This window comes from Saccopteryx bilineata, chromosome X, assembly GCF_036850765.1.
Source record: "Saccopteryx bilineata isolate mSacBil1 chromosome X, mSacBil1_pri_phased_curated, whole genome shotgun sequence".
NCBI classification, from domain to species: Eukaryota; Metazoa; Chordata; class Mammalia; order Chiroptera; family Emballonuridae; genus Saccopteryx; species Saccopteryx bilineata.
This window is the reverse complement of record NC_089502.1, coordinates 31,220,895-31,246,956: the sequence shown is the minus strand read 5'-3', so window position 1 is coordinate 31,246,956 and position 26,062 is coordinate 31,220,895. Positions and strand designations below refer to the sequence as shown.

The window sequence follows — 26,062 nt, the reverse complement described above, 5'->3', positions numbered from 1 at the left end:
TACTTTGTGCACATTTATGAAGCAGTACTTTGGGGAAAATAACAATTCTGTTGTTTTTGCTTAAATCCTTAATCTTTTTAGGCTATGAAGGTATTTAGTAGTTCTTATCTTTCCGTAAATTTTTTAAGGTTAAAAAAGTGGGTATTTTAAAGGGAAATATTTAATTGCAGTAGAAAAATTAAAAATCGCTAATTGATAACCTTCTTATGCAAACCATATTGTTCCTGTTGGCATAAAATCTCTGGGCACCTATCAGTATACAAACATCTGAGCTGTTTATGGCCTTTGATTTATTAATGCTATATTTACTAATTTATACCCATTTTAAACAGAGTTTTAAAGAAAAGGTGTTATCGTTTGGTCTCTTTCTTTTGTTTTCAAATAGGAAACAGAGAACACTGCACACAAAGCTGGAAATGAGTCCCCTGTACAAGAATTGAAACAAGATGTGTCTAAAAAGGTTGGTAAAATATAATGTCAATATTAGTTTAGCAGTTATCATTTACATAGTATACTATATATTTTTTTATTTTTATAAGGTACATTTAAAGTGGAAAATTTTCTATATTCTTTTAATATAGGGCCCTGTGCATGGTGGATATTCAGTAAATGTTCCTTGAATCTGTTAAACTTGTGATTGAAGATGCATCAGGCTTTTTAGAAGTCATTCTGAAATTCTTGAAACAGCATTATTATTTCTAAATTTATTGAGGTAGTATTGGTTAATAAGATTATATAGGTTTCAGGTGTACAGTTCTGTAATATATCATCTGTATATTGCATTGTGTGCTCACCACCTAAAGTTTAGTTTCCTTCCGTCACCATATGTTCGATTCCCTTTACTCTCTTCGACTTCCGTTCAGCCCCCTGTCCCTCTAGTTTGAAACAGTACTTAGAAAAATATTTTGTAATGTGCCTTTATTTTTTATGCTTGTGTTTATATTAAAATAAGTGATAATTACTCTCAAGGTTACTATTAAGAGTTAAAAGTGTTGAAAAGTTCAGTGCAGCAACTTTGGATGTCTTTAGCAATTGGAGGTTATAAAAAGTCATTACTCTGATAGAGCCGTTGATACCTTTTAAAGAATTGATGCTGCGAAGCTTCAGAGTTTGGTTTACTAGGAGAGACTGCACACAGGATAAAGATTCTGACAATGGGCCTGACAAGGCAGTGGCTCAGTGGATAAAGTGTATCCCTGGGATGTAGAGGACCCAGGTTCGAAACCACGAGGTCACTAGCTTGAGCACAGGCTCATCTGGCTTGAGTGTAAGATCATAGACATGTCCCCCATGGTCACTGGCTTGAAGCCCAAGGTCGCTGGCTTGAGCAAAGGGTCACAGACTCGGCTATAGCCCTCTAGTCAAGTCATATATGAGAAAGAAATCAGTGAACAACTGAGGAGCTGCAACGAAGAATTGATGCTTCTTCTCTCTCTCCCTTCCTGTCTGTCTGTCTCTCTCACTTAAAAAAACTGACAATGAGATAGTTTACACTCAGCAGGTGTCCCCAAACTGCAGCCCCCTGAGGCCACTTATCTGCCCTGCCCCCCCCCCCCGCCGCACTTCCAGAAGGGGCACCTCTTTCATTGGTGGTCAGTGAAAGGAGCACTGTATGTGGCGGCCCTCCAGCTGTCTGAGGGACAGTGAACTGGCCCCCTGTGTAAAAAGTTTGGGGACCCCTGGTTTACAGTATCAGGATAAAACTCAAGGAGAAAGGATAGTGTGTGTCCATTCATTTATGTTGAGTGTTTTCTGCACCCCAGACACCGTTTTAGCCTGTAGGTTTCCAGAAACCAACAAGATGGCACATTTTCTACCCCAGAGTTTTTTAGTAGTGACACTATTGACATTTGAGACTGGCTAATTCTTTGTGTTAGAAGGAAGGGGAGACTGGGAGACTGTTCTCTGCATTGTAGGATGTTTAGCAGCATCCGTGGATTCTAAATACTAGATGCCAGTAGATTTCTTCTATCCTGTCATGACATCCAAAAATATCTTCAGACGTCACCAACTATCTAGGCAAGGGTGCTGAGCAAATTCACCCTCAATGGAGATCCATTATTCTACCTTTATGAAATTTAAAAACTTATTGGACTACCTATTTTAATATTGATCATACCTTTTTCTTTAAAAGGAACATTTTTCTGTTTGGGAGAAATGGTGGTATTGCGTATCAGCATAAATAATAAGAGTGGTTGCTTTTTTTTAAATCAGAAATTGCATACAATTGTGCACTGTAACAAACAGCTCTCTTAATTTTTCAGCATTACCTTCTGGTTCTTACCTATTTTTTTCCTAATTGTAATGTAGATAGAATTTTTGTATTCTACCTTTTCTTCTTACCATTTTTTGATTTTCATCATATTTCTACATAATTTCACTGTTCAGTTTTCTTTGATCAAGCAAATGTATTACACAGGTGTCTAGCCATTATTATTGTCGAAAGCTTGAAATGTTTCTACTTTTTCCACTAGAGCTTTACTTTACCTTTTAAAGAAATTTTTCCTTAGGGTAAATTATAAATACATGACTATCCATAGTTAGTAGTAAAAAAAATGGTGGGTTTTTAGGGGAGCTTAGAAGCTGAATAATAAACACCATGAGACAGAAAGTGAGGCTTAAGACTATAAGGTATCACTTTTTAAGTTTTAGTCTTTTCAATTGAATAAAGCACTGGTTCTCAAAGTGTGCACCCTAGAAGATTTCCAGGTGCACCCTATGGTATTCCAGAGAAAAATATGTGCCTGTTATGGACCAAAAAAACCAACAGGGTTTTTGGAGTTTAGATTTAGGGGGGACAGAGGTGTGGGGAATTGGCTGTAAACTGACAGTCTGCCCAACCCCCCACCTCACTTGCCTGATTAGGTTGCAAAAGGCTGTTAAGCTCTGGTCTTAGATTGTTTATACTACCCCCCATGTTCCCTGGAAAGACTGGAGACAAGTTTCTTCTATCCTTTGTCTGTTGTAAAGTTAAGATGATATGGACGGTGGGGGTTTTCTGTACTCAACGCAATTAAGTAAAAAGAGAAGAATTCTTCAATGTATTGACAAGGAAATGAGACTTTGCCTTTGAAATAGATGCCCAAACATTGAAGAAATTGCTAGGATATATCAGGCTCATATTTCTCTTAAACACAAGAATGAAAAAACTTAACACATTCATGCTAGAAACTGCCAAATTTACTAATCTTACTAAGAATGTATATATATAAAAAAACTTTTTTGTTGTTTTTATTTTTAACCCCCTTTTTACAAATTCTAAAAAGCATAACAAAAAATGTAACATAAAAATGTTTTTTAATGTCAGAATAAATTTTATTTTGTCAAATTTATTTCATTTAATTACCATAAATGCACTCTTGGACTTTATATCTTTTTATTCAATATTTGACTTAATTATTATAACATATTTCTCAGAAATTTGTATATAGTGCACCTACAATTATTGGTAGGATTTTAAATGTGCCCTGACTTCAAAAGTTTGAGAACCACTGGAATAAAGTATTATACATCAGTGATAAAGGCTGTGGTTGTACCCTGGACCAGGACACAGTCCCTACTCCTGGTAGCTTGCATTTTAGTACAGGAGGAAACTGAATAAACACAAGACGAAATATAATAGAAAAGTGTTCAAGTAAACTTAGAAACTATAAGAACACAAAAGAAGACTTTACTTCCTGCTTTGGGGTAGGAATGAGGAAGTACGATCTGAGCTGGTTTTGATGAATGGTTAAGATTTGGGCAGGCAGAGATGGGAGAGGAAAGGCGTAACCACAGAACGGGCACGGAGATGATGAATGTGCAAAATGTTTAGGGATGAGTGTCGAGACCAAAGTTAAGGCCAGATCATGGGAATGCCGTATGTCATCCTAAAACATCTGTTTTATATTTTATAATGACTGGGAAAGCAGTGAGTTTTTTTTGAAGCAGAGAGGTGTTGTGAAGCAAACAGTTGCTTGAGCATGATCATCTCCATGTTGGTTTTGATTCTCACAGTTGTCTTGCTCTTTCTCTGTTTGCTACCTCTTAAAGACCCAGGGAAACCAAATATAGGGGCAGGCACTGTAAATAGGTGTTACGGTGGGGGCATATCAAGCCTTAAATGGGTCTTGCTTCCCAGGAACTAATTTTCCCGTGTGGAGAAAATATTTATACAGAGCTAGCCCATATACTGCCTTGTATGTATATTATAGATCATACTGTAATGAACAATCAGAATGACAGGCATTCAGAGAAGAAAGAGATTGTTCTCAAATAAAGGATTAGGGATGATTTAGGATTTTCTACCTCGTTTTGACACCTTTAATGGCATGAGCCTTTCCATTATGTATAGTGATTATTTCAAATCTTTACATTCACTTCATGCTCTTTCTGCCTACTTGTATCCCACTCACTTTGAGCAGGTGACCATTTTTCCTGCTGCATGAAGAATTTAGAGGCTCCGTTGCGTGAATTTACTCCTTTTCATCATCTTGCACTTCCGTGACCTGCCAGCTTGTTTTTATCTGTAACCTCCTTTTCATGTCATTGTTGAGAATTTAGTTGTATTTTTGTCCGAAGTAGTATGGCATAATATAAAGAATCATGGAGTTTTTAGGAAAACCTAGATTTCAGTTTTGATTTTCTAGCTTACTAGCTGTAGAACCTTGGGCAAAAGTCTTAATTTTTTAACTCAGATATCTGCTTTTGTGGAAAGGAGATAATCCAAACACCTCACAAGGTTTGCATGCTGATTAAATAGACAATGTGTGTACTGGATCTAATAGAGAGACCTGCTTTTCTTCCCTAGAATTTTCTTCCTTTCCTTTGGCTCCTTCCTCTCAGTTTATAAAACTACTGGATCACCTTCTTGTATCCTCTTCCATTTATAGCCAAGTTTTTGAAACCATAGAATGTGCTGGCTGTCTCTGTGGCTTCACTTCTTACTTCTTAGTCATTCCTGACCCCACTGTAATTTACTGCCTTCTGTTATCACTATGGCACTCAGTGCTCAGTAACCACCTAATTGTCAAATCAGGGCGACTCTTGTTAATACTCCTCTTATAAAAGTGATGTAGGCCTAACCCGTGGTGGCGCAGTAGATAAAACGTTGACCTAGAACTCTGAATTTGCCAGTTCAAAACCTTGGGCTTGCCTGGTCTAAGCACATATGGGAGTTGAAGCTTCCTGCTCCCCCCCCCCCCATTTCTCTCTCTCTCCTCTCTAAAATGAATAAATGAAGTTTTGTTTTTTTTAAAGTGATGTACATCTGGGATTATAATTTTGAAGGTTTAGAAAAAGTTTAAGAAATCAAGAATGAATATTACTTAGTGACAATAACATCCAGTTCAAGACGGCCTGTGACACATTCTGTTAACTTTCTGAAGTCAAGGGATTGAGAAAGCGGAAGTCATCCATGGTTGGGCATGGTGGAAAGCTGAGTGGGCTAGGAGATTTAAGGTGTCAATAATGACAAACCTATGTAGAAAAAATAATTTCTTTTAAATCTCAGAGTTCATATAAAACCTATCTGTATTTTTTAGCTATCTATAAGAAATAAAGGGGGGAAAGGCAAGGTGAACTAGGCATATGAAGTGTTTTTCTGGTCCTGCCGTCCATCCCTCTTAATAGTGGGGTATTAAGTGTATTCTGTTTAAGAATATTAACCTCCTTGTATCTGCTGGCTTTTCCTGTCATAGCTTGAGCTAAACATGTTGAATCCTATTTTTATTTTTGTATTTTTCTGAAGTTGGAAACAGGGAGACAGTCAGACAGACTCCCGCATGCACCCAACCTGGATCCACCCGGCACGCCCACCAGGGGGCGATGCTCTGCCCATCTGGGGCGTCGCTCTGTTGCAAGCAGGGCCATTCTAGCACCTGAGGCAGAGGCCATAGAGCCATCCTCAGTGCCCGGGCCAACTTTGCTCCAATGGAGCCTCAGCTGCAGGAGGGGAAGAGAGAGACAGAGAGGAAGGAGAGGGGGAGGGGTGGAGAAGCAGGTGGGCACTTCTCCTGTGTGCCCTGGCCGGGAATTGAACCCGGGACTCCTGCACGCCAGGCCGACGCTCTACCACTGAGCCAAACAGCCAGGGCCATCCTATTTTTTTAAATACTGATCAACTTGTAGTTGAATCATGTTAGTTGTTCACTGATGGTTTCTCATACGTGCCTTGACCAGCGGGCTCAAGCTGAGCCAGTGACCCTTGCTTAAGTCAGTGAAGATGGGATCGTATCAGTGGTCCTGCACTCAAGCCAGAGACCCTGTGTTCAAGCTGGCAAAACCACGCTCAAGTTGGCAACATCGGAGGTTTTGAACCAGGGACCTCAGCGTCCCAGGTCGACACTCTATCCACTGAACCACCACTGGTCAGGTAACAAGTTTAATTCTTGTATGAGATGGATTTCATTCTCACGATTTTGTCAACTAGGCTCAAATCAGCAGGCTGTTACTACAACTAACTTGGCATAAATATATAAATGAACTACAACATGAAGAGTCTGAATGAAGATTTTAAGTTTGCAATTTGTTATACAGGGTTGATTGGGCTTTTGTGATTAGATATGCTGACACAGATTTCCTGTTATATATAATGGTTAAGAGTGCAGAATCTGGAACCAAACTCCCAAGGTTTATGCCAGCTTCATCACTTATAAGCTATGTGACCTTGGACAAATCACTTGGTTCCTCAAAGCCTTAGCTCCCTCATTTGTATAATGACGATAGTAAGAGTGCTTTCTCTTGAGGTTGTTTTAAAGATTCAAATATGTAAAGTGTTGCCTGGCACATAATAAGTACTTTATAAATGATTAGTTGTTATTATGTTCTTGTAAATGGCTTCATTTTTTTTAAAAAAACTAACTGCCTTTTATTCTTTCTTCAGATCATTGAAAGTATTATTGAGGAGAGTCAGAAAGTACAACAGCTTGAAGATGACTCTTTGGATTCCAAAGGAAAAGGACACTCTGATCAGGCTGCTGCCGGTCCTCTCATGGGTGCAACAGATCTTAGCAATGTACCCGGACTATTAGCCATAGATCAAGTCCTGCAGGAAGATTCCAAAAGGGCAGAGAGTCAGGATGATTTTGAACAAACTGAATTAGGATCAAATGAATGTTTTCCTTCCGATGATACCTGTGAGAAACCCGTAGATGAAACCACTAAATTAACTGAAATAAGTTCAGCTGAGCAGCTTCATGCGCCTGAAACTGAAACAGAAGTATCGAACAAGGAAGCAGTGGAAACCAAAGGAAGTGACGTTCTAGAGTCTGCGTCCGCAGACTCCTCATCTACTAAAGATTTTGCTGTTGTGGAAGAAGCGGCCCCTGCCAAACCCCCAAGGCAACTCACTCCAGAGCCCGACATAGTGGCTAGCACTAAGAAGCCTGTTCCAGCGCGCCCACCCCCTCCAACTAATTTCCCACCTCCTAGACCACCACCTCCATCTCGACCTGCTCCGCCCCCGAGAAAAAAGAAAAGCGAACTGGAATTTGAGGTTCTTAAAACACCTGATCTAGACGGCAAGTATTAATTGAGAAATAAGTGTTTTTGTGGAGAGATTTTTGAGTTGAACATGTTTAAATTTCTGATTTTGTTTTAGTTTATGCTATTTAAACTATACTGATGACTGCGTAGCAAAAATTATTTTAGTAATAAAAAGTGAAAATGTTTACATTGGTGATTAGTTACTATAATTGAACATTTCAGCAAACTGCAAATTTTCAGATCTGTTATTGTTGAACAGTCAGTGTGGCATGATAAAAAGAATATGGGGTTGGACAATTAAGATTTGAAATCAAGTCTGAGATATCTCTTTTTCTCTCTTAACTTTTTATTTCTGAATTAAGTTTATTGGGCACTAGACCTCTCTCTTTTTTTTAAATTGAGTACATAATTGTACAGCCTTGAGGAATTTAGCTTGTTTGAATCCTGTTTTCCCCATATATAAAACAAGAGTAGCCTGACTTGTGGTGGTGCAGTGGATAAAGCGTCGACCTGGAAACACTGAGGTCGCCGGTTCAAAACCCTGGGTTGGCCTGGTAAAGGCACATATGGGAGTTGATGCTTCCTGCTCCTCCCCTCATTTCTCCCTCTTCCTCTCTCTCTCTCTTTCTCCTCTCTAAAATGAATAAATAAAATAAAATAAAATAATAAAATAAAATAAAAACAAGAGGAATAGCCTGACCAAGTGGTGGCATAGTGGATAGAGTGTCAACCTGGGATGCTGAGGACCCAGGTTCAAAACCCTGAGGTCGCTGGCTTGAAGCCCAAGGTCGCTGGCTTGAGCAAGGGGTCATTGGCTTGGCTGGAGCCCTCTGGTAAAGGCACATATGAGAAAGTAATCAATGAAAAACTAAAGTGCCACTACCATGAGTTGATGCTTGTCATCTCTCTTTCTGTCGGTCTGTCTCTCTTTCTCTCTCTTTCTCTCCCCCCCACCTCACTAAAGAAAAAAGAGTAATAAAGCCACTTTTGTCACAGGATTGTTATAAGAGTCAGATAAGTAAAGGGTAACACACTTTTCAAGTTATGTATAAAGTCCTATATAAGAAATTATTATTATTACTACTACTACTATTATTATTATTGCAGTTCCCAAAGAAAATATTACATCTGATACTCTAACTGCGACCATGGCTTCAGAGAATACAGCCAAGGATTCTCAGCCTTCTCTTGATTTGGCAAGTGCTACCAGTGGAGATAAAATAGTTACTGCCCAGGTTGGTGAATTCGTGTTATATTAGATATAGGCTTCATCAACTCTCCACAACTTGCTGCTTTGTTGATTATCACACCTTCTTTCTTCTCTAGGCCAAATATTTCCTCCTCCCCAAAACCTGTCCTACTTATATCCTTTGTCCAGCTCTGCTATAAATAGCTAGGAGACTCCAGGAAGCTATCTAACATCTGAGTTTCAAGTACCCCATGAATAAAATGAGGGAGAAACTTTCCTTGACAGTTTCTTGTAAGGAAGAAAAGAGCTGAAGTATACCAAGTACCTGGCCATGTATTAGGCATTGCAAAAATGACAGATGCTGCTATTTGTAATGTGGTTGATATCAATAAATACCAACTACAATCTTCATTACCTGAACTACAGTGGACAAAATAGAGGACTTTTATTTATTTTTTATTTCATTTTCCTAATCACAAAAAAACCCAACTTCATACACTATGCTATATATAACTACATATGAGGCAATGGAAAGGACTTGGTAACATGAATTTTTACCAGAGCCAAATTCTTGGACTCGAGGACTTGGTAGCTCTGATTGGGGCGGTTAGCAAGTTGGGAGATAAAACACTATCTAGTCTTCTCAGAGGCTTAGAGCAGACGTTGGCAGTGGGCTCTTTTTGTAGGGTCCCCACATTAAGAATGGTCTTTATATTTTTCAAGAATGCTTTTTAAAAGAAAGAATACCTGACAGACACTATTTGTGAAGCAAGAAGCCTAAGATATTTACTGCCTGACTCTTTACAGAAAAAGTCAGAGGGCCTGTGCCTTTGAGGTGTCCACACAGAGCCCCGATTCGTGGCAGCCTTTGTGCTAGTGTTCTAGTAGTAGAGAACTGCTCTGGGGTCGCTTTCCAAGAGAACATGTATTTGCTTTCAAGAGTACGAAGACATTGCATGGGCGGCGATAGATTTGATACCTGTTTTTCAGAATGCTGGGACTAATGAGCTGAAATGGAGTGTTCCATTTAAATTTTCAGCAGGCTCCATTATCTGAGTTATGGAATATTTTAGAGCCGTATGTGGTAATGGATAATTGAATATTTATAGAAATGGATTCAGTCTACTTTCTGTTTATAAAATTATAATTTCAGGAAAATGGAAAAGCACCTGATGGGCAAACAATAGCAAGTGAAGTGCTGGGCCCTCAGAGACCTAGATCCAACTCTGGAAGAGAGCTCACTGATGAGGTATAATTATATATTTTTTTGTCCTTAAAAACACAAAATGTAAAAGCCACAATGGGAAGGGGAAAGGGTTCTGGAAGTGGATGACGATGATGGTTGCACAGCAGTATGAATGTACTTAATGCCACCGAGCTCTACAATGAAAAGTTCTTAAAATGGGTAATTTTATGTGTATAATATTTTACATAATTAAAAAAATTTTTGTTTATTGTGCCCTGGCCATTGAGCTCAGTGGTAGAGCATCTGCCCGGCATGTGGAAGTCCCAGTTCGATTCCCAGTCAGGCTACATAGGAGAAGCGCCCATCTGCTTCTCTGCCCCTCCCCCTCTCCTTCCTCTCTGTCTCTCTCTTCCCTCTCACAGCCAAGGCCCCATTGGAGCAAAGTTGGCCCGGGTGCTGAGGATGGTTCCATGGCCTCCACCTCAGGTATTAGAGTGGCTCTGGGCGTAACTAAGCAATGCCTTAGATGGGCAGAGCATCGCCCTCTGGTGGGCATGCCGGGTGGATCCCGGTTGGATGAATGTGGGAGTCTGACTACCTCCCTGCTTCTAACTTTGGAAAAATACAAAAATATAAAAATAAAAAAAGTTTTGTTTATTGTCATTAGACAAAAAAAGCATAATGTAGAAGAAAAAAATGAACATTGTCTTAGATTTTGTTTTTTTAATATGTGTGAGTTTGCAACTTTGACTTAAACTTGTCCTTTCCCACAATTATATCGTGGAATATATTGAAGGCAAAGCCTATGTTTTATAGAAAATGGGCTTAAAAAGAAATGACAATAAGATAGGTATATGTTTTTATACTTGTAAGATCACATACAGTGCATACAGTAACAATGCTTCTTACCACTAAAATTTAATGTATATAGACCAATTTATTCAGAATGAAGTTTTACAGAAAAAATCTTAGTTTTTGTTTCTTATAAACAACACGTTTGAAAAAATTACTGTACTTGGTGAAATGCTTTGGCATTTTTCAAAATATTCAACATCATGTTAACATGATGCAGAAATTCCACTCTTATGTATACACCAAAGAGAAATGAAAACATGTCTGCATAAGAAATACACACAAGGCCTTGGCTTCTTGGCTCAGCGATAGAGCATCGACCCAGCGTGTGGAAGTCCCGGGTTCGATTCCCGGTCAGGGCACATGAGAGAAGCACCCATCTGCTTCTCCACCCCTCCTCGTCTCCTTTCTCTCTGTCTCTCTCTTCCCCTCCCACAGCCAGGGCTCCATTGGAGCAAACTTGGACTGGGCACTGAGGATGCCTCCATGGCCTCCACCTCAAGCACTAGAATGGCTCTGGCCACAACGGAGCAATGCCCCAGATGGGCAGAGCACCGCTCCCTGGAGGGTATGCCAGGTGGATCTCTGCCAGGCGCATGCGGGAGTCTGTCTGACTGCCTCCCTGCTTCTAACTTTGAATATATATGTATACACACACACACACACACAAGTGTTCAAAGTGCACAAACAACACAAATGTTTCTCACTGATGAATGGGTATATAAAATGGGGTAGATCCATGCATGTGTACTGTTTTTCAGCAATTAAAAGGAATATTTTTTTTAATTATTATTATTAAGTGAGAGCCGGGGAGGTGGAGACAGACTCCTGCATGTGCCCTGGCCGGGATTCACCCAGCAAGTCCCTTACCAGGCCATGCTCTGCCCATCTGCAGCCTCTGCTCTGTTGCTCAGCAACTGAGCTATTTTAGTGCCTGAGGTGAGGCCATGTAGCCATTCTTAGTGCCCAGGGCCAACTTTGCTCTAACCATTCGATTCGTGGCTGTGGGAGGGGAAGAGATACAGATAAAGAGAAGGGGAGGGAGGGAAGGAGAAGCAAACGGTCACTACTCCTGTGTGCCCTGACCAGGAATTGAACCCAGGATTTCCACAGGCCAGGCCGATGCTCTGTAGCTGAGCCAACCAGCCAGGGCCAAAAGGAATAAGTTCTAATATATGTTATAGTAAGAATGAACCGTGAAAACATTGTGCTAAGTGAAAGAAGCCAATCACAAGAGACCACATGCTTTATGATTTAATGCATTTGAAATGTCTAGAATTAGCCAATCCGTGGAGACCAAAAGTAGGTTAGTGGTTTCCACTGGAAGGTGAGGGGAAAAAGGTATGACAGCTAATAGGTATGGGATTTCCTTTGGAGTTAGAAGAAATGTTCTAAACTTAGATATTGGTGGTGTTGCACAGCTCTGTGAATATACTAAGAATCATTGAACTATATATTCTTTAATGAGTATATTTTGCAGTGTGTGAATTGTATCAATAAAGATGTTACAAATTATTGTGCACAGTACTGAATGTATCTAGAAAGTCATTAAGTTTGTAGACTCAAAAAGATACTTAAATTATAAATTATTCTGGTGTTATTTTATTACCTCAGGAAATTCTTGCCAGTGTAATGATTAAGAACCTTGATACTGGAGAAGAAATACCTTTGAGTCTTGCGGAAGAGAAACTGCCAACAGGTATCAATCCTCTCACCCTGCACATCATGAGAAGGACTAAGGAATATGTAAGGTATGACCTAATGTTACTATTCATCATTTGTTAGTATTTCATTCAGAATGGTAAAGGTTTCTCTGTTTATGAACTATGACAGTCCCTAATCTGGTTTCATTCAGCCTTTTCTTTTTTTTAATTTGGAATTAAAATAGTTAATGGATATATTCTTTTTTGTTTTCTCTTTGAGCTATTCAGTTACTAGAGGAAAATAGTATATATCTTTAATCCCATAGTATTTGGTTTCTCTTCTTTTAAAATGTTTTATTAGGTAAGAGGAGAGGAGATAATAAGATAGACTCCCGCATGCGCCCCAGCTGGGATCCACCCAGCAACCCCTGTCTGGGGCCAATGCTCGAATCAATCAAGCCACTGGCTATGGGAGGAGAAGAGGGAGAAAAGGGGGAGAGGTGGGGGAGCAGATGGTCATTTCTCCTGTGTGCCCTGACTGGAAATCGAACCCAGGACATCCATATACCGGGCTGATGCTTTATCCACTGAGCCAACCAGCCAGGACCAAAATGATTTATACCACAGGCAGTATTAAAACATACTGAGGCTAAAAAGCCATGTTGCTTTTTCCGAAATCTTGCTTTAAGGATCAGAAATTTTATATAATTTGGAAGGTCAGAAAATGGCTTTAGAGTAAGGTGATTGACTTTACTGTGGGATATGTGTACATCTAAGGACTGACTTCTGTGAAAGTAAAGCTTTTCAAAGTATTATACATGATGTGCCTGAGTGTGAGTGAGGAGAAAGGTATTGACAAGTTAGTTTGTCATTTCTGTGTAGCATGTTCACCCAGAAGAATGTCTTGTTTGTCATGGGTTCTTCTTAAGTTCCTAAATTTTATTCCCTTGCACTTTCTACACTGCACCTTGCTTAATGATTGTATTCTTTGATCTTTCAAGTTTTTTAATTCTCGGTCATTTAAATTATACTTATATAAAGCATTTTAATAGAGGGTTGTTTTTTTTTTCAAAACTACAATTAGCTAATTCCATAGTAAGTATACATAGAGAGATTTTAGAGAAGTGTTAGGGAAATGGCTTCTTTTAAAATTACTTTTTCCCGTCGTAGTAATGGTGCAGCACAGTCAGATGATGAGGAGAAGTTACAGTCTCAACCAACAGATACTGATGGCGGAAGGTTAAAACAGAAAACGTGAGTTACAGTACACGCCCTTTCTTCATTTCAAGGTTTTACTTAAAATAAAGTGTGACAACTACTATACAATTTAAATTCTGTGCTCTATCCAGTTTTTAAGTCCATCCACCACCACAACTCCTTGTCATCAGCCAACGAATTAAGAGGTCTTTGAAGCTGTGTCGGTCGTTTTTATAGTATCTGATATATAGTAAATGATCAGTAAATTTTGCATCGTGCCTATATTATTTTTCTGAACAACAGATACCAGAAGTGTTAAAGAAGAACTTGATTGTCCTTGAGGTTGCTTTTTCCCTTTCTCCTCATCTCTGCAAATCATCTTTGTCTTTCCAAACCCTACTACATGAGATTCTTCCTGACTTTCTTCAGTTCATAGTAAATTCCTTCCTTTTCTCCATTTCTGTGGCACCTATAGTCTGTATAACTTACATTTGCCCTTTATTTCATATTACTTTAAACTGTTTTCTGATTTTAAAAGAAAGGTAAATAGATATTAAATAACTAAACTACATGTTACAAAAGGATTGTGATCATTCTGTTTCCCATACAAAAACCTAGTGCAGTGGTGGGCATATAGATTTTGCTTGATTATACACAAGTCACATAATTGGCAATCATTCCACCTAAAATATAAAATATGGGTAAAATATAAATATAAATAAATATAAAATTTAAAAAAAATTCAGGCCCAGAGCAAATTCTCTACTTGAATCTGATCTTTTCTTAGTGTGGAAAGTATAGCAAGAAAGCTTTGAGAATTTTCAGGAAAGGTGTGAACCCACAGTGCAGATCTATGATAACACGTTCAGAGAGCTGGACCTTGGCTGTCTAGAAATGACAGCTGTCTGGAACCAGAGAATTAGGAATTATTCAGGACACATATAAATGTCCAGGAAAGATGTTTTTTATTTTTTATTTTCTTTTCTTTACAAAATTAACTTGAACACAATGACATTGACCAATAAGAGTACATAGGTTTCAGGTAAACATTTCTACAGCATTTGAACTGTTGATTATGTTGTACACCCATCACCTAAAGTCAAATCATTTTCCGTCACTGTATATTTGTCCCTCTTTATTCCCTTCACCCCACCTGTTCCTTGTCCCCTTCCCCCACATTCCCTTTCCCTTCCCCATGGTAACCACTTCATTTTTTTTTTTTTTTTGTATTTTTCTGAAGCTAGAAACCGGGAGAGACAGTCAGACAGACTCCCGCATGCACCCGACCGGGATCCACCCGGCACGCCCACCAGGGGGCAATGCTCTGCCCCTCCAGGGTGTCGCTCTGCTGCTCTGCCACGACCAGAGCCACTCTAGCGCTTGGGGCAGAGGCCAAAGAGCCATCCCCAGTGCCCGGGCCATCTTTGCTCCAATGGAGCCTTGGCTGCGGGAGGGGAAGAGAGAGACAGAGAGGAAGGAGGAGGTGGGTGGAGAAGCAAATGGGCGCTTCTCCTGTGTACCCTGGCCGGGAATCAAACCCGGGACTTCTACACGTTAGGCCGACGCTCTACCACTGAGCCAACCGGCCAAGGCCAAACCACTTCATTTTTATCTATGTCCGTGAGTCTCAGTTTTTTTTTAATTAATTAATTTATTTTTACAGGGACAGAGAATCAGATAGAGGGATAGATAGGGACAGACAGACAGGAAAGGAGAGAGATGAGAAGCATCAATCATTAGTTTTTCGTTGCGACACCTTAGTTGTTCATTGATTGCTTTCTTATACGTGCCATGACTGCAGGCCTTCAACAGACCGAGTAACCCCTTGCTCGAGCCAGTGACCTTGGGTCCAAGCTGGTGAGCTTTTTGCTCAAGCCAGAGGAGCCCGCGCTCAAGCTGGCAACCTTGGGGTCTCGAACCTTGGTCCTTCCACATCCCAGTCCGACGCTCAATCCACTGTGCCACCGCCTGATCAGGCGAGTCTCAGTTTTATATCCCATCTATGTGTGAAATCATACAGGTCTTTGCTTTTACTGATTTACTTATTTCACTTCGTATAATGTTCTCAAGGCCCATCCATGTTGTCATAAATGTCATTATGTCATCATTTCCTTTGGGTGAGTACTATTTCATTACGTATATGTACCAAATCTCTTTTATCCAATCCTCTATCAAGGAACACTGGTTGTTTCCATGTCTTGGCCACCATGAACAATGCTGCAATGAACATGGGGCTGCATGTGTCTTCATGTACTAATAATGTTTTTGAGTTTTGGGGGTAGATACCCAGTAGAGGGATTGCTGGGCCATATGGTAGTTCTATTCTTAAATTTTTGGGGAACCACCATACTTTCTTCCATAATAGTTGTAATAATTTGCATTCCCACCAGCAGTGAATGAGGGTTTCTTGTTCTCCACAGCCTCTCCAACACTTGTTATTACCTGTCTTGTTGGTAATAGCCAACGTAACAGGTGTGAGGTGGCATCTCATTGTAGTTTTTGAGTCTCTTGAATAACTAGTGAAGTTGAGCAGCTTTTCATATACCTCTTGGTCATTTGTATGTCCTCTTGGGAGAAGTGTCTGTTCAGGTCTTCTCTCCACTTTTTAATTGGACTGTTTGCTTGTTTGTTGCTGAGCCTTGTGAGTTCTTTATATTGTATATATTTTGGATATTAAACCTTTATCGAAGCTTTTGTTTGCAAATATCATCTCCCATTTAGTTGGCTGCCTATTTGTTTTCTTACCAGTATTTTTTGCTGTGCAGAAAGTTTTTAGTTTGATATAGTCCCATTTAAGTGCCTATATTTCCCTTGCCTTTTGAGGTCAAATTCATAAATTATTCTCTACAGTCAAGGTCCATGAGCTTAGTACTTATATTTTCTTTTATGTAATTTATTGTTTCAAATCTCATATTTAGCCTGTCCAGGCGGTGGCACAGTAGATAGAGCGTCAGACTGGGATGTGGAAGACCCAGTTTCGAGACCTCGAGGTCGCGAGCTTGAGCATGGGCTCATCTGGTTTGAGCAAAGCCCACCAGCTTGAACCCAAGGTCGCTCACTCCAGCAAGGGGTTACTCGGTCTGCTGAAGGCCTGCGTTCAAGGCACATATGAGAAAGCAATCAATGAATAACTAAGGTGTTGCAACATGCAAAGAAAAACTAATGATTGATGCTTCTCATCTCTCCGTTCCTGTCTGTCTGTGCCTGTCTATCCCTGTCTGACTCTCTCTCTCTGTCTGGAAAAAAAAAAAAATTATATTTAGGTCTTTTAGTCCATTTGAGTTAATTTTTGTATAGGACAAACTGTAGTCAAGTTTAATTCTTTTAAATGTGGCTTTCCAATTTTCCCAGCACCATTTATTGAAGAGGCTTTCTTTTCTCCATTGTGTTATTAGCTCCTTTGTCAAAAAATGATTTATCCATATATATGTGGTTTTATTTATGGGCTCTCAGTTCTGTTCCATTGTTCTGTATGTCTGTTTTTCTGTCAATACCATGATGTTTTGATTATTGTGGCTCTGTAGTATAACTTGTAGTCAGGTAGCTTGATACCTCTGGTTTCATTCTTTTTCCTCAGGATTGCTTTGACTATTCGGGGTTTATTATGGTTCCATGCAAACCTGGTAATTTTTGTTCTATTTCTTTAAAAAATGAAATGGGATTTTGATAGGGATTACATTAAAATTTGTATATTGCTTTGGGATAGGGCCATTTGAACTATGTTGATTCTTCCTATCTATAAACATGAAATATTTTTCTATTTCATTGTGTCTTTTTCAATTTCTTTCAGTACTGTTCTGTAATTTTCTGTATACAGGTACTGTATGTCACATCCTTTGTTATGTTTATTCCTAGGTATTTTTTGTTTGTTTCTGTTGCAGTAGTGAAAGGAATTGGTCTTTTAATTAATTTTTCAAAGTTTCCTCTTCGGCATATAGCAAAGTGTTGGACTTTTCTGTGTTGATTTTGCATCCTGCAACTTTACTATATTGGTGTATTGTTTCTGATAGTTTTTTGGTGGTGTCTTTGGCATTCTCTATATACAGGATCATGTCATCTGCAAAGAAATGATACCTTTACTTCTTTCCTGATATACATATGCCTTCATTTCTTTCTCTTGCGTGATCGCTCTGGCTAACAGGAAAGTTGCTTTTTATTCCATGCATTAAAGCTCATCATCTAAGCGAAAAGCTGCTCAGGATTATTCAAATCCATTATACTTACTTCTTGCATGATTTTTAAAAATCTGGTATCTGAGTTCACAACAAACTAGAAGGACCAAACTATAACAACCTGTAAGTTGACATATAACCATATCAGGTAATATTCTTAATATAAGAGAAGAATTAGAAAAATTATAAAAGAACTCTTACATAGCACAATGATTTTGTATGGCCGCAGTTTCAACTTTTTCTCATGTCATGACACACATAGAACATGGTAAATGTTTGCGCTGAATGCTAGAGTAAATTGGCAGTGGGAAGAGATAAATCCCAGATTTGGATTCCCTGTGCCCGGCCCCGTTGCCTTGAAGGCTTGGAACTAATATTATCGCCCACTTGCAAACCATTTGAAAGGCCCTGAATGTGCTAAAGAACAGTAATGATGGTAATGACCCTATTTATTAAGGAAATAAATCAAACATTAAATGCCATCGAAGAAGGCAATATATTATATATTATACACACACACACATAAAAGTTAGGGGATATTTCTTTTTTTTTCCTTTCTTTTATAAATATTTATTAAAGTTAATGGGGTGACATCAATAAATCAGGGTACGTATATTCAAAGAAAACATGTCCAGGTTATCTTGTCATTCAGTTATGTTGCATACCAACACCCAAAGTCAGATTGTCCTCCGTCACCCTCTATCTAGTTTTCTTTGTGCCCCTCCCTTTCCCCCTTCACCTCTCCCTCCTTCCCTTCCACGCCCCCCCTCCCCCCCCAGCCCCGATAACCACCACACTCTTGTCCATGTCTCTTAGTCTCGTTTTTATGTCCCACCACTGTATGGAATCATGTAGTTCTTGGTTTTTTCTGATTTACTTATTTCACTCCGTATAATGTTATCAAGATCCCACCATTTTCTTGTAAATAGTCCGATGTCATCATTTCTTATGGCTGAGTAGTATTCCATAGTGTATATGTGCCACATCTTCTTTATCCAGTCTTCTATTGAAGGGCTTTTTGGTTGTTTCCATATCCTGGCCACTGAGAACAATGCTGCAATGAACATGGGGCTGCATGTGTCTTTACGTATCAATGTTTCTGAGTTTTGGGGGTATATACCCAGTAGAGGGATTGCTGGGTCATAAGGTAGTTCTATTTTCAGTGTTTTGAGAAACCACCATATTTTCTTGCATAATGGTTGTACTACATTACATTCCCACCAACAGTGAATGAGGGTTCCTTTTTCTCCACAGCCTCTCCAACATTTGCTATTACCTGTCTTGTTAATAATAGCTAATCTAACAGGTGTGAGGTGGTATCTCATTGCAGTTTTGATTTGCATTTCTCTAATAACTAAAGAAAATGAGAATCTTTTCATATATCTGTTGGCCATTTGTATTTCTTCCTGGGAGAAGTGTCTGTTCATGTCCTCTTCCCATTTTTTTATTGGATTGTTTGTTTGTTGTTGAGTTTTATGAGTTCTTTGTATATTTTGGATATTAGGCCCTTATCTGAGCTGCTGTTTGAAAATATCATTTCCCATTTAGTTGGCTGTCTGTTTATTTTGTTGTCAGTTTCTCTTGCTGAGAGCAAAAACTTCTTAGTTTGATGTAGTCCTATTCATTTATTTTTGCCTTCACTTCCCTTGCCTTTGGAGTCAAATTCATAAAATGCTCTTTAAAACCAAGGTCCATGAGTTTAGAACCTATGTCTTCTTCTATGTACTTTATTGTTTCAGGTCTTATATTTAGGTCTTTGATCCATTTTGAATTAATTTTAGTACAAGGGGACAAGCTGTAGTCGAGTTTCATTCTTTTGCATGTGGCTTTCCAGTTTTCCCAGCACCATTTGTTCATTGTAATGCACTATCTTGTGAGTACTTTTGCACTCCATCGTCCTTTGCTACTGTTAATCTCCGTCCTCTCCCCCTTTTTTTGTTGTTGTCACAGTTTAAAATTGGTTTTATTGTGTTCTTGGTGGAGCTTATACTTGTGGTTTTGTTTTGTTTTGTTCTTTGTATCTGGTTGGAAAAACCCCTATAGTAATTCCTGGAGTGGGGATTTTCTGAGCTCCCTGAATTACCTTTCTGTGTTTTCTTGTATATCTCTGAGTATTTTTAGGATTTCTATTTTAAATTCTCTGTCTTTTATATCCATGATATTCAGTTTCCTTTTCCTTAATGGCATCTGAGGGTGGTTTTGTTGATAGTATTAATGAGAATTAATAAAGAATAAAAAGTTAAAAAAATATTATTCCCCCCCCCTTTGTTTTTCCTCTCCTCTCCTCTCCCCTCCTTCTTGAGAAAATGTTGTGGTGAACTGTGAATTATATTGTGCAAAATAAAACAAAAACTACCTATAATGTTGGGCGGCCTGCATTGGGGAGAAGTGATAAAGGGGCAAAAAGGGGGGGTATGGACCCACAAAATGTAAAAAAGGAAAAGTTTGGGTCAAGAATAAAATGATTTGCTTTTAAGTGATGGTTGACTAAGAGATATAATGAGAGGAATAAGAGGGAAACAGGAAAAGGGGTAAAAATTTTAAAATTACTATTGTATTTAGTGGAGCTAGAACCAGATAAAATGGAGAGCCAGGGTTGGGAGCACTGCTAGTGAGTTAAAAAGCGAAGTAAAAAAACTCCAAAGTGCCACAAAGAAAAATTTGAGTCCCAAATTAAATAATGTGTTCGTGATTGAGGATTGAATGAGAGGAAAATAAAGGAGGAAAGAAGAAACTAATATAGAGGGAGAAGAAAAGAAAAAGGAAAACATAAAAAGAAGAAAAAAGAACAAAAGGAGAGAGATAAAGAGTAAAGGGTTTTGGAGTGCTATCCTCATAGAGAGAAAGGAAGAGGAAAGAAAAGATAATGAGAGATGTAACACTTATGGGTAGTGTAGTTCAAGGAGTGGAGAGAGTAAGACCGGCAGAGAATTAAACGACCAAATTGCAAGAGAAAGAAAATAATCAAGACAAGAAGATAAGAGAAACAAACGAACAAATATAAAAAAATGGGATAGGTTATAAAGTCTGTGGATTATTCTTGATTTTGAGAGATTATCTTCTTGCTCTTTCTTTTCTCTCCCTCTTCCTGGTCGGTGACTCTGTACTCCGGGTTTTGCCCCTGTGGCACGCTTAGGTAGAGGTTTGCAGTTGATAAATCTCTATGGCAATGTCATATATTGGGCTTCAGTCTCGTTGGCAGTCGAGGCTCATTTGCATTTATAGGCTCCGACAGTGAGAGAGTCCATGTTCCCGGAGCCTCTCTCCTAGTCTTTCCTTCCTGAATTAGCAGCCTGATGATCCAGCTATGGAGTTGTTGCTACCTCTGCCTGGAGAGTAAGAGGCACAAAGAGCTAGCAAATCCCCACTCTATTCCCACTCAGTGCAGGGCTCTGGGTAAGGCTCAATCAGTCAGGGCCACTAGCATAATCAGGCGAGGCTGGGAGCCAATTGTTTTCAAGGCCCCTTTCTATGAGCCTCTAGTCACATCCCAAATGCCTCAGCACTCTGTGGGACCACTTTCCCCAGGCTTTTGGCACTTTGTAACCTGTTTTGGCTGGGTAGAAGATGCCCTAGTCGCTGTTTGCAAAGCAGGAGGACTTACAAGCTACCAAATCCCTCTTTTTAACATATAGCCCTTAGTATGCAAGCTCTGCCAATCAGAGGTTGCCCCCACCCCTACGTGCATAGCATAACAAGAGGTACCAAAAAATTTCTCCCCTCTTGTCTTAGATCGCTAACCAGAGAGAGATCTTGTCAGTTAGGGTCGCATAAGTCAGTTGGGAGATGAGCAGACTGTGGGTTAAGCTAATCCTTCATGGGTCTGTTAGCTTATATGGCTGGGTGAGGCACCCCACCCACCCAGAGAAGTTTGAGCGTAGGGAATCTCTTTTTCACGTGCTGCTCTTCAGGGTGCAGGGGCGACCCCGAAACTCCGGTCTTGGCCCACACAAAGACCTCTGACTGCCCCTCTGTCTGGTAAAACCGGCGCCTACTCCCAGGGCTCTGGGAGGAATCTCTTCACCCACTATCTGCGTTCGCCGACCAGGAGATCGGGGTCGATGGCTACCTCACTTGCTTTTCTTTGTCTGGGTTTGGCGCGAGCGTTAGCTTGTGTTGACTGGGTTGCCACAGGCAGTTTTTCCTCGGCTTGGATGTCTGTGCCACAGCCTAGTTCAGACATTTGTGCTGCAGTCTGGTTCTATTCACACCCTATGCCCGCCATAGTTCCTATACTCTCAGTTCCCAGTGGAAGCAGCCCTTATTTAGGTTAGTGAGGAAGGCAGAGTGTTTCTTCCTCCGTCTTATTTCCTTCGTGGTTGATTATATATTTAGTCAGTTTTTCGCTCAATCATACCTTTGCATTTAGTGTGGAACTTCTGGAGGCTCCAAGGATAGATTTTTCTGTTTCTGGTTGAAGATCTTGTTGAATTTTGGGGGAGATTTATCAGTATCGCTCCTTACGGCGCCATTTCTCTGATGTCACTCCTTTTTTTATTAAACAAGAACATCAGAAAAACAAACGACAAGTCAAGGAAAGTTCAATTATGCAAATAAGATGCAAAACTTTTATTTCGTTGGTGAAAATGCACTATACAAAAGGCTGAAAGTACTGGAGTACCTGCACGTTCCTGATTCCCTAATTTTTGTGAGCAGTGTATATATATTTTAGAGATGTGTTCATCCAAAATGATTAAAATATGTTTTTTGGGGGTGGTTGTTTTGTTTTGTTTTTGCTTAAAATAGTAGTAAACCTATAGTTATCCAGAAAATATGACTTCAGAATTGTAGGAGCAGAAACCGTATACTAATTTTTAAAATGACTCATCATCTGTCTTTTGTGATTATCAAAAAGTAATACAAAAATCTATAAGATAGAAAAATAAAGAATCTCATATGCTTAGCCCAGCAATTCTGAGTATTAACAATTAGGTATATTCTCCATAGAAACACTCTTCTCACAAAAGTGGGATTATACTGTGCCTATAGTTTATCAGTTTGTTTTTTTTAAAAAAGAAAAAAGAAAGAAATCTAGTATAGAAAATATCTAGTATGCCTAACCAGGTGGTGGTGCAGTGGATAGAGCATTGGCCTGGGATGCTGAGGACACAGGTTCAAAACCCTGAGGTCACCTGCTTAAACGGAGGTTCACCAGCTTGCGTGCAGGGTTACCAGCTTGAGTGTGGGATCATGATCATGATCCAAAGTCACTGGCTTATGCAAGAGGTCACTGGCTCGACTGGAGCTCCCTGATCAAGGCACATAAGAGAAAACAATCAGTGAACAACTAAAGTGATGCAACTTCAAGTTGATGCTTTCTCTCCCTTCCCCTCTCTCTCTCTCTTTCTCGCTCTTGCTCTGTTTCTCTCTCTCTCTCTCTCTCTCTCTCTCTCAAAAAAAAAAAAAATCTAGTATATAATGGCCATCTTTTCATAACAGTACCAAAAATAAATATATTATCATCTTTCTGTCAGCCAGATATGGGAGTTTAGTGCTGCCAGTACAATAGTTCAGAAGACAATACCAGTGTCTGCCCTCATAGAGCTTCCAGTTCAATAGGAGAAACACGGAACATGTCATTACACAGATAACTCCAAGTATATCTGTAGCAATTGCTATAAAAGAAATGTATGGAGTACTGTGAGACTATATAGCAGGACAACTTGTTCTAAAGAGTCAAGGAGGGCTTTTTTGAGAGAGAGCTGTTTGGTCTGAGACCTAAAGAGGAGTGGAAATTAGGAGGAGTGTTGCAGGCATCAGTAACCACACATGCAAAGGCCCTGACGTGACTAAGAGCTTGGTACATTTAAAGGACCTGAGTTTTGCCTCGTTTATTTGATTGCATTCCACTGTAAGGATATATAGTCACTTATTCAATTGTCTTTTGGTGAAAATTCAGTTAGTTAATTCCTACATTTGACCTATTCTAAACAATAATGTGGAGGAGATCTTATATATAGTTTTGCAACATTTTCAAATTTCATCTTTATTAATATGAATTCCCCTGAGTTGGTAAAAATTTAACCCCGATTTATAAATTTTGTTTGGTTGTAAATATCATGCACTTTGTTTTTTGGTTTTGTTTTACTTTTTTATTGATTTTAATTTATGTTTACATAGATTCTAGTGTTGCCCCGAATGCATCCTCCCACCCCGTATTCCCCTCAACATCTCCCTTGACCCCCTCCCTATAAATATATGAAATTTGCAGCATCGATAATTTAAAAAGCAATATGTAAGTCTCGTTCATGGAAGCTTGAAAGGCATACTTATACTACACTGTTTGGGAATACCTCCTGAGAAGGCTCTGCCTAACTGCATTGCATGCAGATACCCAAACTGAAAGAGAAGGGACAGGAGACCATGTTAGACTACCAAAACATTTGCTTTCTAAGTAATTACAATTCAGTTTTTCCTTTCTTTATAATGTGTGTTTTTAAGGAGACTCTCTAAAACAGTCGTCTCAAAGCAATTCTCACTACAGATTCATAGCCTCACCCCAGACCCTCTAAATCAGATAGATGATCTGGGGACAGGGACCAGGCGTCCGTGCCTTAAACACCACCTCCCACCCTTTCCCTGCCAATTGATTATTATTTAACATTGAAAACCAGTGCTCTAGTGTATACAATGTTGTATATTGGGGAAAGTGCCTGTATTTCCTCTGTAGCCATATTGTCTTGAATATAGCATTCTGTACAACAAGGGATTTAGAAACTCAAATATCTACATTATGTTAAAAAAAATGGGGGGTACTTCAAAAAATATGATTTACCAGTCACAGCTAATGAGATTATCAGTGAATTGTTGAACTTTTGTAGTTAGTTGAAGTAATTAGAAATAATTTGGGTTTTGTTTGTTTGTTTGTTTGTATTTTTGATAAGGACTCAACTAAAGAAGTTCCTAGGGAAATCGGTAAAGAGAGCCAAGCACCTTGCCGAGGAGTATGGTGAACGTGCTGTAAATAAAGTTAAAAGTGTTAGGGATGAAGGTAAGTGAAATAGAGCATTGCAACCAAATTATCTCATTTGTCATCATCCAAATTTAGCCTGTGGTTTATAAGAGGCATTCTATTTTATGAAAAGTAATAAACCTTTACTGCTAATGTCATAGCACTTCAATAAATCATGTTACTTTCACCTTCATTTTTTAAGTTGGAAGAAAAAAACAAATTTATGCACTTGGAACATGAATTTGTACATACTCTGTGACTGTGGCAACCTAGAAGAGTTGAGTGCTCAATAATCAGTTGTAAATTAGCTATGTAAGGCTATATAAATATTTATTAAAATTTTCAAAATTAGCTAAATTTTCTAATTTTGCACAGATCTTAACTTCCTATGCCCTCGTCATAGTTTTATTTAATAAACACAAAATACTTATTCTGCACCAGACACTGTTCTAAGCACTTTCACCTGTGTTAACTCATTTAATCCTCATAAACACCCTTTGTGGTAAGTACCACTGTTATCCCCACTTTACCGGTGAGAATACTGAAGCACAGAAAGGTCAGGTCCGTTGCCTACGGTCACACAGATAATAAACAACAGAATTGGATTTGGACCCAGAAATTCGGGCACTAGGCTCCATGCTCTTAGTCAATATGCCGTTTAGTAATAGCCAGGGTTTGCTTCTTCGTTTAATGAATTTTCTTGATAAGCAGTGCATGTGAAAAATGGGTACCTGTGTCTGCATTAGCTAGTGATGATTTCTGGTGCTTTTCTATTCAGTGTTTCATACTGATCAAGATGACCCTTCATCGAGTGATGATGAAGGAATGCCATACACAAGACCAGTTAAATTCAAAGCAGCACATGGTTTCAAAGGACCTTATGATTTTGATCAGATCAAAGTGGTGCAGGATCTTAGTGGTGAACATATGGTAAGCAATCTTTTTATTTTTTAGTATTCATTCTGTTTTCACTGAGAGAAATGATTTGGCATCTATAAAGCAGGTCTCTTTTTATGTATATAATTTTGCTAGCCTCACTGAAAATGTGTGAAATAATATGAGTACAGTTTAATGAATAGGTAATGCAGAGTCTGTTTCTGAATTATGGTTCAGAGAGTAGAGTAAGTTATTGAATTAAGTAAACAGTAGTCCTATATCAATAAGAAAATGAAGTAAAACTACCAAACTTTAATTTACATAGCTGTTTCCAAAAAATCTGTATATTTTGTGATAGCTAAAACAAGGAGAGAGATGGCAGTGCTGGTTCTCTGTCCGAGTTCAAATGCACCACAGTAAGCATATGGTACACAGACTAGATCGCCCCTGGAAATGCTAGGAGTGTAGGGCAAGAAGTAATAAACTGAGAACTGGGTAAATGATACCACAGGTCCTTGATCAGGGAATGCA

At 39.1% G+C, this 26,062-nt stretch overlaps 1 protein-coding gene and 1 non-coding gene across 3 annotated transcripts in view; one reads left to right on the top strand and one right to left on the bottom strand.

Annotated features, from left to right (window-relative positions):
- WDR44 (WD repeat domain 44) overlaps positions 1 to 26,062 on the top strand; it is a 103,916-nt gene that overhangs the window by 45,709 nt on the left and 32,145 nt on the right. For both annotated transcript variants that reach the window (XM_066249158.1, XM_066249157.1), the window contains 8 exons: positions 386 to 460; positions 6,863 to 7,499; positions 8,572 to 8,699; positions 9,807 to 9,902; positions 12,306 to 12,442; positions 13,505 to 13,588; positions 24,588 to 24,694; positions 25,434 to 25,585. In XM_066249158.1, the coding sequence (XP_066105255.1) occupies positions 6,971 to 7,499; positions 8,572 to 8,699; positions 9,807 to 9,902; positions 12,306 to 12,442; positions 13,505 to 13,588; positions 24,588 to 24,694; positions 25,434 to 25,585 (1,233 nt within the window). In that variant the 5' untranslated portion in view covers positions 386 to 460; positions 6,863 to 6,970. The remainder of the gene's footprint in view (positions 1 to 385; positions 461 to 6,862; positions 7,500 to 8,571; positions 8,700 to 9,806; positions 9,903 to 12,305; positions 12,443 to 13,504; positions 13,589 to 24,587; positions 24,695 to 25,433; positions 25,586 to 26,062) is intronic.
- Positions 15,049 to 15,124, bottom strand: TRNAV-AAC (transfer RNA valine (anticodon AAC)). The gene has a single exon. It is a non-coding gene; the product is annotated as a tRNA-Val (tRNA).